The 15,845-nt window shown below is 38.5% G+C and overlaps 1 protein-coding gene across 1 annotated transcript; it reads left to right on the forward strand.

The window, feature by feature from the left end:
- Positions 1-252: 252 nt before the first annotated feature.
- Positions 253-10,039, forward strand: LOC310876320 (adhesion G-protein coupled receptor G2-like). The gene is made up of 12 exons (XM_083789837.1): positions 253-285; positions 743-881; positions 1,065-1,224; positions 1,339-1,479; positions 1,600-1,710; positions 1,806-1,842; positions 2,012-2,112; positions 2,495-2,607; positions 7,921-8,186; positions 8,371-8,461; positions 8,960-9,246; positions 9,763-10,039. The coding sequence occupies exons 3-12, from the start codon at positions 1,072-1,074 to the stop codon at positions 9,891-9,893; spliced, it is 1,431 nt and encodes a 476-aa protein (XP_083645963.1). The 5' UTR covers positions 253-285; positions 743-881; positions 1,065-1,071; the 3' UTR covers positions 9,894-10,039.
- Positions 10,040-15,845: the final 5,806 nt, after the last annotated feature.

Below are 15,845 nucleotides of genomic sequence, written 5' to 3' on the forward strand. Positions count from 1 at the left end.
ATAGTATGAGTCCATTTGGTATCATTGCAGTGTAGTAGGATCATACTGTATATTCAGAATTCACCATTCATTCAGTTTCAAATAGACTGTTAATGTACTTAAGAAACATCACACTCTGACACTGACTTATATATATTCATGTTGTTTGTAGATATGGATGGATACATATAGAATGCTAACATCTACCTATTTATGCATTTATAGACAACTGCAGACTGACCTGTTTGAACACACATATAAAATGCAGTGAAACCATATATAACACAGAGTTCTGCAGTAGTAAAGGTATGTGTTCACCTGGCCAGCATGACCACTGAAACATGTCTCTCAGCTTTTTGGTTCCATTGATTAGATTAGATTCAATTTATTGTCACTACACAGAGTATACAAATACTTAGGCAATGAAATGAAGGACATACCAAGAATGAGACCACGCTGTTCATATTGTTTCACAAGTTCAAAGAAGAGATGGTTGAACAGAAGTCCTATTCAATGGCATTTGCTATAGTTTTCTATGCCAGCTAAGAATAAATTGGTCATTGTTACCATACATGTTACAACACAACAGGAAACTGAGACTAAATCAGTGTACTGTAGACAGCTGTTAATGATTTTAGTGTTTCTGGATACTTGTACGTATACATCAAGGCCATGCTTTTGATACTATGAGGTGTTGAAAAATACCCCTTTGGGGAAACCCTGTTGTTCACTGGGGATAAAACCTGATGTCTCCTTGTCTTAGATTTGACCGAAAACAAATACTTTATTAACATAACTGAATCGAACAACAGCTGTTACAGCTGTCATAACCCTGTAACAAGGCCGGAGGAAAAGATAGTGGTTCCACAACTTGTAGGAGACATCGACCCAAGCAGGGCTGTGTAAGTTATACCTTAAACTAAATTAAATCCAGTTAGTAGCACGTTGGTGTCTTACACACCAATAGCCTATAGTATCTAAGCCCTTCTGTCAGTCTAATATCTGTGTAACCCAACCAATTATTTATTCTGCATTATTATTTAGTATTTAAAATGGCTCAGACAACATTCAACTGTTCTCCACAGATACATCATGGAACGTATATCCTTACTGATCCCTGAGATGAATGGGTCTTCAGTCGAGGTGGTTATAGGGGAAGTCATGGGCACATTAGTGACCCAGGAAGATGATGTGGATTTTGAGGCGATCTCCTTTGGCTACACCTCCCCTAACTCTAGCTCAAATGTAGGTGGCATTACTTTGATAAAATAAATATTTGAATAATACTAATTTCATCACGGTTCTGGGAGTATGCCTTTCTGGGTGCAATATCTACAACATCTTTCCTGTTTCCTACAGATTATAGAGAGCAAAGATCTATTGCTTGACTATCCAACATCTGTTTCACTGTCAAAGGAAGCATTTGAGCAAGCATACAATGCAGCCAATGGTACCCAGGTACCATTTGCAGCTGTTTTCAGATTCATCAACATGGCTAAGGTAAAACAAAATAAAAAAAATGAATCTCCAAGTAGACACAAATAATTGTCCCATATGTGTTATTTATAATTATATTATTATATTATATAACTATACTATGTTTGTTCCATGTTTTTTCAGGATGAATTAAACAGCAGTATTTTACACAATGAGACTATAGCGATTGAAATGGGAGTAGCTGTTTCTAATCTCACAGATAAAATACTCATCACTTTTCGACATGTCAAAGAGGTATGTCCAATTGTCCATATTAATTATTATTTGTATTATTACTATTTATAATAATATGAATATTAATTTACCTATCAATATCGGCATTTTTCTAGAAAGGCATCCCCTCATGTCGCTCATGGAATGGTGAAGGTATTGTGCTTATTTTACAACTGTACATTATGTAAGGCTTTGCTTTAGTTTTTTACTTGTTGGCTGCATGATCTGATATCTGACTATCAGATCTATCTATTATTATGAACTCATGCTAAACCAACCAGTCCATTGTTGTTCATGTAAAACAATGTGTTTACTGTTGTAGGAAGCCTCCCAAACTGGACAGATGAAGGATGTCTGACCTTAATACACGGAGACAACATAAATTGCGAGTGCACACACTTGACATTCTTTGCTGTGCTAATGGTACACAACGCTTCCCATATGTTCTTTCTTTCTTTCTTTCTTTCTTTAGTATTGATGTATTCACATTTTCAGGCATTAGCACCCTAAAAAATCCTTTTACAGGTGGTTTACTCTTTGTTGTTGAACAAATTGAAACTAATACAAAAGCAGAATACAACTAAATAAAACACCACATAGGCTATACACAGAGTCAATTAAAATGAATGCTGACTGATGGGAAAAACATGGACATTTGTATGTTTCAGAATGACAGGGAACATCAGTTCTTTAATGGCTTTCAAACAAAAAGCAGAATACTTATTTACTGCATGTTGTGGTATAGAGCAAAATTAATCTTGTATGACAAATTGACAATGTTGATTTTTTTGTTGCCCCTCTGCAGACAGTGCCCACCGTCTCCAACAATGACCTAAACTCTCTCACGTACATCACCTACGTTGGCTGTGGCCTGTCCGTGTTTTTCTTGGGAATATCCCTCTTCATGCACTTCATGAGGTGAGAAAAGAGAGAGAGAGAGAGGCTGTATTGAGGGAATATTACATATTTTAACCTGGCGTTCCTATTTTGGACATGTCATTAATAGCGAAAACCTTTCAAAACTATAAAAAATAAATAAATCGAAAAATAGATAGAATTGAGTTTCTAATTATTTTCAGAGTAGTCATTATTACTAGAAGATTTCTCTTTAAAATTACTAACCGTGACTTTTTTTATTTTTTATTTTATTATTATATTTTCAGTAATCTAATACATCTTGTGTGCAATTTGTAATTGTCTCCACCAGGCCGAAGGCATGTGGAGAGAGTATGTTAAGCACTCCGTCCGTGTGTGTGTGCGTGTGTCCGCCCGAGGCTGACTTTTGAAAAACTCCTCCAGATTCTGTCCAAAAATCCCGCAAATTCTTGACAATATCTCTATATGTGTTCAAGACAGATCTGTTCGATATTTCAGATTCCATCCTTGTTGGCTAAGATTTGCTTTCAAAGTTTGCAGGATTGACCCGTTTTGAACAGAAAGCCTCAAATCATGAACGGAGCGTGCAATTTACGTGGAATCTTTCACAGACTTTCCTACTAGGCTGAGGAATATATCCCACCCTTTTCACATTGGCCTGTTATAGCGCCACATTTTTGGAACAAAATGCCTCAAATCATCCAATTGCCATCCAAGACGTAAGAAGAAATTGCACCCTTTTCACATTGGCCTATTATAGCGCCACCAGGAAGCCACAACCTGACCTGCCCTGGTGGAGTGCCCCAAGGGGAACTTTTCTAGTTAATGTTATTTTGCACAAGGTACATAAGACTCTATGTAAAGTATGTGTAATCATGTAAAGCAGGGGTAACCAACCAGGGGCTCGCGAGCTACCAGTAGCTCGCGGGAACCTTTCAAGTCGATCCCGAAGTGACGGGCAGCAATACACAGCAGAATGTCGTTCGCAAAAAAAGAGCAGATCTACAAGCTAACAACGTATAGAGGCTCGATGCATTTCAGCTTGAAGATCTGTTCCCCTTGCTTCCACCGCACCGCCCTCGGCCCTCCCCCTTTTAGCACTCTGTGCTCATGTGCTGTCTGTTGTTCCCGTCGCAGGCAGCACACAGAGCAATGAGAGCATCAGAGTGAACGCAGCATGATAGCGTCCCCGACACGTTGAATATTATTATTTGTAAAGTTCGAACGCCAACTTTTAACACTGCACGGCTGCACGCACAAATAAAGAGTGCACTCGGCACTCGCACATGACGGATTATTATCGATCAAAACAATCCTTAGCGTGTTGCACAGCATGAATGATATAGTAATCACCGACCTGGCTGGATAAATATCACTATGACAAATTGTCAAAATGTTTAGTGCCGCTGTCAAAACATGACACAGTGAGAGTTGAAGATTCTAACTATTGAACAAGAAAGCCACAGTTTTGAAGGAAGTGGGTCCTAGACAGGGCTTGACGCTTAGCTCATGGATGCATGGATGATAGACAGACTATCCGTTTTTATCCTGCTGTTCCATCATGAGATATTCGATGCAGGGCAAGATGCTCGATTGTGAATTAAATTGTAACATTCTCCTTGGCTTTGACTACTTCAGACAGAACATCTGACACACAGCTACGGTAGACTATTAATTTACTATTAGCTGTTAACTTACTCGGCTGCCTACCGTTGCTCGTTAATCAGGTCACACAATGGATGGACCACTGATATTTATCAATCCAGGTCGGTGATTTTGTAACATGCTTTTGTAAGCGACGCTAAGGATTGTTTTGATCGATAATAATCCGTCATGTGCGTGCGCGAGTGCACTCTTTATTTGTGCGTGCAGCCGTGCACAGTGTTTCTCCCACGTTTGGTTAAAAGTTGGCGTTCAAACTTTACAAATATGTGAATATTCATTGAAATGGGAAACAAAATATTGTGCTGTAAAAGCAATTCATGTCCTTTGCATTTTTTTTTATTAAAAAAAAACTCAACAAAGAAGTTTATTTGTATTTTTGTCCTAATATTTTTTATTTCTAATACATTTGTCTTAAAGCGCAAATAACATACTTTCTAAAATGGCTTTTAATATTTAATATATTGTCTATGTCCCTCAAAGTTATTTCTAATGGTTTTGAGCCTCAATCACCACTGATATAACCAGGCCTTGTCATTTCTTTCTGGACTTTGAAAGCAGTTTTAGCTGCAGTACCACAATGTCCTGAGGTGGTGGGGGTGCAGATGCAGATTATTTAATATTTGAGTCATTATAATACTGATGCTAGATAAAACCAGGTTGTTTCCATTCCATGCCAGCTTGGAAAATCGACAATGGTGGACATTGTAAACAAAGTGGAAATTATACAAAGTAGGGTGACATTGATGACATCACGATGAGGCCAAAATCAGTTGAGCTGTTCCTGAGAGCAATTTCTATTAAAGCACCTGATATGATATGAAAGCCTGATTGTTCAAAATTGGTTATTTGTGGGGATAGAAAACACATATGGGAGCTCCAAAAACAGAAAAGAAATGGAAAAAGTTTAATTCTATGTTATAGGTCCTTTAATATTATTTGACATTGATAATATAACTTACTATACGTTTTTATTCTTATTTAAGCTTTAGTCTTTGTGTGGATGTGTGCACATGCATTGAGCCTGTCAGAAATAGCAAAAAAACAAGTGTTTTTTCTAACACGTTTTAGTGGTAGATCTTGGCTTACAATTGGGAATAAAATGGGCTCTTGGGCTTGAAAAGGTTGGTTACCACTGATGTAAAGTATAAAGGTCCATATAGGAAAATTATGTTGAAGAAAAGCAGACTTTGTGTTGTGTGCCAGGGTAGCAAGGATGGCTGTCTGAAAATGCAAATGCAAATGCAAATGTCTTGAGTAGATGTTTGTGCAAATTACTCATTTGAAATAATTGTAGCGATCTTACAGTACACAATATCCTAGACCTCACAGCTTGACCTTTCATTCTGAATATAAGACTTCATTTCATCTCATTTTTCACAGATGCCATGGCTCAAAGTTACAGCTAATCCTTTCTGCATAATTATTGTCCTGTGCAATGATCATTATTCATAATCATAATCATAATTTTGGCATTCAGAGCAACTTAGAAGACCAATTTTATAGTAGTGGAAAAGTTTTGTTTTTATTGAGGGTTTACAGACATATATTCAACTAGAACTGCACTCTGTCGAGTGCATACTTGCTTGTTGCACACTAGTAGGCCATAAATGCGCGCAAGTACTTTCGACCGCTGTAAACTGTCAAATCTCAGTATATCTGTGAAGGAACGTTTGAAATGTATAATTATTAGGTGTAACCATTTGCTACCTACCTACTTTATGCATATAAACACCTAGTATTATTAAGTATGGTTCAAGTTTCTATCTATATAAGAAATACAGTTTTATCGATGTAGATATATTCTAGATCCCTTTTTAGTTTTTCAAAGAAAAATAAATCATTGATATGTGATGAAAAAAAAGGTATATAAACTGATTTAAAATATATTATACAGTATAATTATTTTATTATTTATTGTAAATTGTCAATTGTTTTAAATGTATTTCATCTTGGATTATAGTGATATTAATACTAAATCATGATCAGAGTAATATGTGACATATTTCTTACATCATCATTGAGAGCTAGTCATACATATACACACCACGTACTCTGGTCCCAGCAAACCAGGCACAATTTGCTATTTTATTTTACTGATTATGTATATAGTATACGTATGACTAGCTCTAAATGATGACGTAAGACATACGTATATACATATACTATATAGAGTATGTAGTTGTAAGTTGATTAGCGGTTTACTGTAGTTACTTTGCGCCAAAAACCACGACAGCCACCCGCCATTTTATGCGTATGCCAATAAAACAGCAAATCTGTGCCTGGTTTGCTGGGACCAGATCACATAAATGACCATATGTCTTACGTCATCATTGAGAGCTAGTCAAACATATACACACCACGTACTCTGGTCCCAGCAGATCAGGCACAATTTGCTATTTTATTTTACTGATTATGTATATAGTATACGTATGACTAGCTCTCAATGATGACGTAAGACATACGTATACATATACATATAATATATAGAGTATGTAGTTGTAAGTTGATTAGCGGTATACTGTGGTTACTTTGCGCCAAAAACCGTGACAGCCAACCCGCCATTTTATGCGTATGCAAGAAAAACAGCAGATCTGTGCCTGGTTTGCTGGGACCAGATTACACAAATGACCATATTTCTTACGTCATCATTGAGAGCTATAGTCATAAAAATACACACCACGTACTCTGGTCCCAGCAGATCAGGCACAATTTGCTATTTTATTTTTACTGGTTATGTATATAGTATACGTATGACTAGCTCTCAATGATGGCGTAAGACATACGTATACATATACATATACTATATAGAGTATGTAGTTGTAAGTTGATTAGCGGTATACTGTGGTTACTTTGCGCAAAAAACTGTGACAGCCAACCCGCCATTTTATGTTTATGCAAAGAAACATCAAATCTGTGCCTGTTTTGCTGGGACCAGATTACACAAATGACCATATTTCTTACGTCATCATTGAGAGCTAGTCATACATATACACACCACGTACTCTGGTCCCAGCAGATCAGGCACAATTTGCTATTTTATTTTGACTGATTATGTATATAGTATACGTATGACTAGCTCTCAATGATGACGTAAGAAATATGGTCATTTGTGTAATCTGGTCCCAGCAAAACAGGCACAGATTTGATGTTTTTTTGCATAAACATCAAATGGCGGGTTGGCTGTCACGGTGAAAGAGACTGGGCGAAATTATTACTTGCGCGCTCTGCTTACGCAAGTAATAAACAACATTACCTTTAGTCCACCCGACACTGAAACATGTCATCGTTACATCACCATCGATAACCAATTATACACTGTCATTGGTACATATATTCAACACGTCATATGCTCATATGTCTATATATATATATATATATATGTATATATGTCTAAAGTATATGTAATTTCTGAGTTGATTAGTGGTATAATGTGGTTACTCGGGTGGTTTGATGCGTACAACTTGAAAACCCAAGTTCCTATAGCCCTCAAACCAAGCAAGGGTTCTGTTCAACCCCAAGGTGTCTGTATATTGTCGGTACCCTTGCTGTACTCATACTGGTCATTGGATACTGAATGTTGATCACTACTCCTACTGTACACCTCTGTCATGATAGCCTTTATTCCTATATAATTTAACCCCACAAAATAAAATATAACAATCTGTCTGACATTTTGTCCTGTCCTCCCAGGCTTGACAAAAAGGCCAACAATACGGTCCTTATGCAACTCTTTTTGGCCATGTTACTGCTCAACATCACCTTCCTCACCAATAAAGGCGTGGCAGACCTAAAGAGTCATGTGGGCTGCGTGATGATGGCGGTCATTATGCACTACGCCTTGCTGGCAACATTCACCTGGTTTGCTGTGGAGGCCTTCCATTTGTGTCTGCAGCTCTACAAGGCTGGCAAGGTCACTATCAATCACTATTTGCTCAAAGTCTCCATTGCCGGTTGGGGTAAGTTGTGACAACCGTCTTGATCAAAGATCCATTTGAGGATGAAAAGAAAACCAGAAAAAAGCACATTAACCAATTTCACCTACTGAATAATGACATGCTCAAAATATTTGCTTAATTTGAGCATTAAATACTAACCCTGGTTATTATTGTTAATAATAACGTTTTCTCTTTTCATATCAAGTACTGCCGAGTATTGTTGTGTCCACCATCTTCAGCCTGGGAAAATATGGTGAACAGGTCATCATCACCGAAGATAACACGCAGGTCACCATGTAACTACACGATAATTGTTTTGTTTTATTTTCTCTATTCTGTATTGTGTGATGAAATCCCACAATACAACACCCAGCAAGCACGGTCAGGACCTGGACGAATTAGTGACGTCTTGATTGTGGCCTGATCAAGTCAAACCAAGACTAGTCAGATCTGGCCCAGAATATCACCTGATTTCAACCAACATACATCCACTAATACGGACGTCCCTGGATGAATCAGAGAGAGTCCGATCCGAGGCCAGATCCACTTATGTCATATCATAACTAGTCAGATCTGGCCCAGAATAAGCTATATTATATATATATACTGGTTGGGGGAACTGTAAATCCCAATAGCAACAGCTGTTTATTGCGTTTACCTGTTAAATTGTCTGCGGCTGTGACATGTCATGCATGTGGTGTGAGATAAGTTCAACATTGTAAAAGAGCCCTTTAATTGTATAGAGCACTTTGTTTGCATGGTTCAATTAATACACCTTTCCTTTCTGTACCGAGGTGCTGGATAACAGACAATGATGTCCACTACTTTGTCAACGTGGGCTACTACGCCGTCGTCTTCCTCTTCACTTTCACCACCTTTGTGGTGGTGCTTCGCTGGCTCTGTTACATCCAGAGCAGCCTCAGTGTGAGGACTGGTCAGATGGACAGAAGCAGGAAAGACATGTGGACCGTGTTTGGTCTGTGCTGCATGCTGGGCATCACGTGGAGTTTTGCTTTCTTTGCTCACGGTGTCTTGCAAGTGCCCGCCTACTACATTTTCACAATTCTCAATTCTTTCCAAGGTATTCAGCTATTGTATGGTTATCAAGTTGCAACTATTTACACCCCCCGACCCTCCACCCCACACACACACACACACACACACACACACACACACACACACACACACACACAAACACACACACAATTATTTTATTATTTATTCACAGATCCATTCATGATAACCAGGTACGCTATTAAAGGAAATCGTACAATTTGAACTGCCACAGTATATAAAAATCACACCTGTGTGAACTGAGCGGTGCAACTATACATTTACATACACAGAGACAGACACACATACAAGTATAGGGACACACATAGGCTAGCTGCGTAATGGAGTGGAGGCACCGCTCAGCCTTCAGGAAGTACATGGTATAATGCAATAGCTCTCAAAGGGGGGTCCGACTACCTCCTTTGTTTTGGTAATATTTTTTCTAAACTTTTACAACACAAATGTGGTCATTGTAACTTCTATACATAGTGATCTTGTGCTGTATTGCCTTCCTGTGTGACTGACTGGTCTCGTTACTTGGCAGGCCTTTTCCTGTTTCTCTACTACTTCACCAGGCAAAGAAGAGGAGATGGCAATGACAATGAGAAACGTTCCTGCACGACCGTAACCATTCAAACCATTGTAGCCTATGAAAACCCCTACATTCATTATTAAGGTAGTTGCTAAGCCAGTCAACAGAATGCAGTTTGACTGAATTGTATACTGAAGTTGGGAAAGAAGTCCAAAGTGTACTTGTTTGGCAGCTATTCCAACAAATTATATACTAGTCCTTACCCGTTGTATGGACTATTGCCCCCCATAAATATATTTAATTGCTCTTCATTTTAACTTGTATAATATATTTGTGGGTTTTTTTGTGAATAAAAACAGCACTATAACATGAAAGTAGGCTATTTGTATAAATGCATGGTAGGGAAATGTTATTTGCAGTAATGTAAATAGTACATAGTGTCGGCACACACACACACACACACACACACACACACACACACACACACACACACACACACACACACACACACATACACACACACACACACACACACACACACACACACACACACACACACACACACACACACACACACACACACACACACACACACACACACACACACACACACAATATACGTGGAGACATTTGAAAGGTGAAGATGCCCGTGGAGCCCCCCATTGAATGGCATTTGTATGTCTGTTAAATGTGAGAGTGTAAATGGGTCAATTGTATACGCTGTCTCTGAGTTACATGAGACCCCCATTACTATTGTAAAAGCAATGTTAATTGAACTGTGAGAGTGTAAATGAGTTCATTTGGTGATGATGATGATGATGATGATATTTTTTTACCTCACGTCACTGACAGAAACACTGAAAACAATACAACAATCTTATTTGATTGATCAACATCTTTCATGTAATTTAATTGATCAGCACCCCTCTTATTTGATTGTAGTATACCTCCAAAGTCAAGCCTTTTCAGATCCGCAGAAGCACCCATCTCAGTTGTAAATATCTACTTACTTGCATCACACTTATATTTACGTTCTTAAGTCTCATCTATTCCCTTTATTATCACATATTGACAATACCTCTGAAACCTCTGCATGAATTTTAATCATTTTTAAATGATGTTTGAAAATAAGTGTAGATTACATTACATTGAAAAAAGAATGACATCATATATGTATATATCACGGATTCATTTGCCATGTATGCTGCACCTATTTTACACAAACACACTATCACAGGTTTCTGAAATAATCTAAATAAAGGTCAATAAAGCTTGAGTGTCTCTCATCTGATCTTAAATTTGTATTTCATACACTGCACTTGCATTGGAAATTACAGCTTTGGCATATTAAATCAGATTTCTAGTTCATTCTACTTTACACAATACAATCTAAGTCCATTTGGTTCCATTTATACACTCTTCAAAGTTAAATTCACACTGTGGATTACATACATAAAGTGAGACAACAATGCATACTAGATAATGATATATGAGCTATAGAGAAAGAGAGGCTTGTTTGTTAAGGTAATCATGCCTGTCTTGTTCGACCTCTGGCGGAGAGCGAGTCTACCACCAGTGGAAGAGGAGATTAAGAGAAGAAGGTGGGGATGGATAGGCCACACACTCCGGAAGCCCAATACCAGCATCACAAGACAAGCCCTTACATGGAACCCACAAGGCAAAAGAAAGAGAGGGAGGCCGAAGAACACCTGGCGCAGGGACCTTGAGACTGACATCAAGCAGTGTGGACTGACATGGAAACAGCTGGAAAAGAAGGCCCAGGATAGAGGACTCTGGCGAACTGTATAGTCAACGGCCTATGCACCATAAAAAGGAGCGATAGGCATAAGTAAGTAAGTAAGTTGTTCGACGAAACAGCCAATTGCAACCTGAGGGGGGGAAAGACAAATGTTAGCTAATATCACACACACACACACACACACACACACACACACACACGCATCGAACATCGTCAAAACTTAGTTTGACTTTCTTTTGGCCTATTAGGACATTCACTTCACTATAGCAGCATTCAAACTGAAGGAGCACATGCTGCCTGGACTATTTGATATTATGTAATGTAATGACTTATCTGCATGTTGTAGGTCAATAGTCAAGACAAATTATTTATTTGTAGCTGTACAATTGTAGGTATTTAGTGTTTTTGTATTCCCTACCCCCTGGTGTGGAAGACACACCCACACTTTCCGACAAGGACTTTTTCCTGCACCTATGGGTGCTTGGACTGACATGCACACTTTGGCACCTTTGGGTGTGTGGACTTCAAGGGATTTTGCACTTTGCACACAAAAATATGATATTAATTTTAGCTGCCACGCCCCCTTCCTATACAAACCCATTGACACTTCAAACTCTATTTAAAAAATAAATGAACAGTAAATGAAAAACCAGGCCCCCTCACGTATTAGAAGTATAATATCAGTCACCAGAAAAAAAGGACAGGTATTTTCGATGAATCTATCATGGTTAAAAATAGAGTTTGAAGTTACAATGGGTTTGTATAGGAAGGGGGCGGGGCAGCAAAAATGAATATCAAATATCTACATACTGAATCAAGCAACTTAAAAACTGTCCAGTGTTCACATAAGCCTGAGTAGACCAAATGTTTTCTTTTTTTTAATTGAAATATCCCTTTAAGTGTAATAACACACATACACATCACATCATGCAACACAATGTATTTTTCACATAGGATTCATAATAAGGAATGGAAATGGAAATAAACCGCTGGCTTTTTTGAGTTTATCCTGTGTGATAATGTCTCGGCCTACCGGTATGTCATTTTACATGTTTATCAATAAAGAGCTAGGTCAAAGTCAAAGACAACTAAGTTTATTCCACAATCTCCGAATGCCACATGATGGAAGCATTTGCACATTGTGGGAGTCAACAGTCTAGCTTGGAAGACTATTTCTACCACAGTCCAAAACACAGAATGATAGTTAAACAATCTCCAACAGTAAACTTGAGAATGTTGGTGTGCCCCATTAACATTTTTTCCCGCCGCACAATAAAAACAGTAACCCACAAAAAGGTAACATCAATAAAAGAGAAGAATATGTGCATGTACCTGGTTCTCACTTAACAAATAATAACTAGCTAGCTAGAATTGGTAGCTGAGAAGAGTATGATTGTAGTATAACTTACAATAACACATGAATGAGCATATGCGATTCCAGAGACCTCGGACCTGTAGTAGTAAAAGAGAGAGACAAATAAGACTAAAAGTATTTCTGACCACAATTTAATAATATTATGTGGGTAAAATAATACCTGTCCAACAGCATGCTGGACTTTATTGAGGGCTTTTGTATTGTGGTCACAGTCCAGGAATTGGCCTTCCCAGTACAGACAGTCGACAGTCAAAATGACATCATCTCTGGTTACATGTCTAGTGCTGTCATCTAGGTAAGCGTTAACATCATGTCTGTGATGCATCACCATGAGAATCACTGGTTTATTGCCTTTCAAGAGTGAGAAAATTAAGGAATGAATGGTAGGAATGAATGGTTGATAGATGTATTTATTTATACATTTATAATTTATACATCAACTGATCCAACAGTGGAGGATTTCTCACTTGGAATCTTTTCCATTGCCTCCTTGACATCAGTTCCACTTCGTGAGGGGCTCGGGACGAAAGCCAAGATGTAGTCACTTTGATCAATTGATTCCGTCTGTCGCTGTCCAATATATTTAAGTTTACGAATGACTTCATAATGAGCACCACCAGTCACCCCAGTCACAACAACGTAGAATCTGAACAGATTCCCTAATATGGAGATGAAACAGATTTGAAAGGATCATCATATCTTTCTGACAAAAAGTGAGTTGTAACTAATCTGACAGGACAGAAAAGTAAAGGATTATGGAAAATATGAAAATACACGTTTTCCTTTTCAGATTATATTAGATGTAAGATATAATCTCATGCTTTTACCCATAGCAATGTACAACAAGTGCAATCACAAAATAAATGATTTGTATTATCTGATAGCAACCAGTCAAAGGTCAAAGTAATTCTAGAAGACATGGTGTCAATAAAGGCTACACAGCTTGCCACTCTGGGTTTTAACAGTATAACATCTATATAAACATTAATTTGTTATTTTTAGATCCAATTCAAGAAAAATGTATCTGTTTTCTGTTCCAAAAGGTTGAACTCAAACTGACATCTTTCGATCACAGCCCATTGTGTTTTACAAGATCATCTTCATGCTGTTTCAGCTTTAAATAATAATAATGATATGCTTACCAACATTATGGTGTGCTTCTGGCATGTCTCTGGGGGAGCAATATAATAGAATATGGTAACCTTTACAAGTAAACACTTAGTCTTACTGTCTTGGCATAACTGTAGCATACATAATATCCAGCAGTTAAACTCGTATTCACAGGTGACACAAATATGCGTGCGTGTGTGTGAAAGCATAAAAACTTCATAGGCCTATAGCCTATCTAACTGCTATAAAGAAATGAACAATCATACTGCACATTTATGAATTATTTATGATTATGATTATTAAAATGTAGGCCCAACAATATTTATTTATCCATCCGATATTCCAATTACAATTCCACTGTGCTTAAGACATCGTGAAGAATGAATTGATGCCGATAACATGCCTTTCCAAAGTTTAAATAAAATGATATGGTCATTGCTTCTTCGCAGTAGGCCTAGCCTATACAAAACATTGATACATAATAAAGTACATTATTTTAGCTACTCACCCTATTGAATCATAGTTTCTTGACATGCCTTACGTTTGACGAGACGAGAGAAAGTATCCGTTTTCCGAAAGTATCCGAAAGTATCCGTTTTCCATGAAACTGGAAAGTGAAAACTACTTTCACTTCACCTCAAAGCAAATTATTTACAAAGAGTGCCCCGCTTCCCACCTTTGGCCCTGTAACTACTCCTCCCCCCCCCCCCCCCCCCCCTACTATGCCCCTGATTACAGGTGATGTGATCAAAGTGCAACTTGTTCCTGTTCACAGATGACTCAGCACTGCTGGTCTCGGACAGGAACAAACTGCAGGTTGAAAAGACCCTCAGCTCTGAACTCGGTAGAATCTGCACCTGGCTCGCTGATAACAAACTATCCTTACACCTGGGAAAAACTGAATCCATCCTCTTCGGATCAAATAGTAAACTCAGCAAGGCAGATGGCTTCTTGGTTAGAGTGGGTGACAATATTATCACACGAAAAGATCAAATTACCTACCTAGGTTCCATCCTGGAGGCCAATCTTTCCGGTGATAAAATGGCCACCAACGTAATCAAAAAAGTCAATCAAAGAACAAGATTCCTTTACAGGATCTCCTCACTGGTCAGCAAAAACACCTTGAAGACCTTAACAGGAGCCCTCGTACAAGGTTTCTTTGACTATGCATCCACCTCTTCCTCTTGGTACCACAGCACCTCAAAGGCCCTTAAAACAAGGCTCCAGACCTCCCAAAACAAACTGGTCAGGCTCCTACTTGGCCTCACCCCCCGAACCCACCTCACCCCTGCCCACTTTGACAGGCTGGGATGGCTTAGGGTCGACGACAGAGTACAGCATCTTGCAATGGGTCTGGTCCACAAGATTCGATACACCACCAAGATACCCATGTACCTTTCTAAATACTTCCTTAATGTAAACGAAGTCCACACCCACAACACCAGAGGGAGTGCAACAAACCATGTACAACCCAGATTCGGCACAAACAAGGGACTAAATTCTTTTCGCTCCTATGCCACCAAAATGTGGAACGCCCTACCAACAGTCATTAAGACATGTGAATCGCTTGACTCCTTCAAAACCGCTCTCAAAGGGCACCTACGGATGGCTGCAATTTGAAACTGGCCTCTGTAAAATCTGAATCCCCCCCCCCCCATTTTCCCTCACTGTATATTGTATCTTTTCCCTTTTTTGCTTCCCATATGATGAATTCCTGTTCTGTTCTTTAGCTACATAGAAATGTCTATTTGTATGTCTCTAAATGTTTGTAGGCTATGTCTTTAAATGTTTTGATGAATTGAACAATGTGGACCCTGTTGTAAACAAGTGTAATGCTTAATTGGGTCGTCC

The sequence above is a fragment of the Protomyctophum parallelum genome (genome assembly GCF_964188405.1).
Source record: "Protomyctophum parallelum genome assembly, chromosome: 19".
NCBI lineage: Eukaryota > Metazoa > Chordata > Actinopteri > Myctophiformes > Myctophidae > Protomyctophum > Protomyctophum parallelum.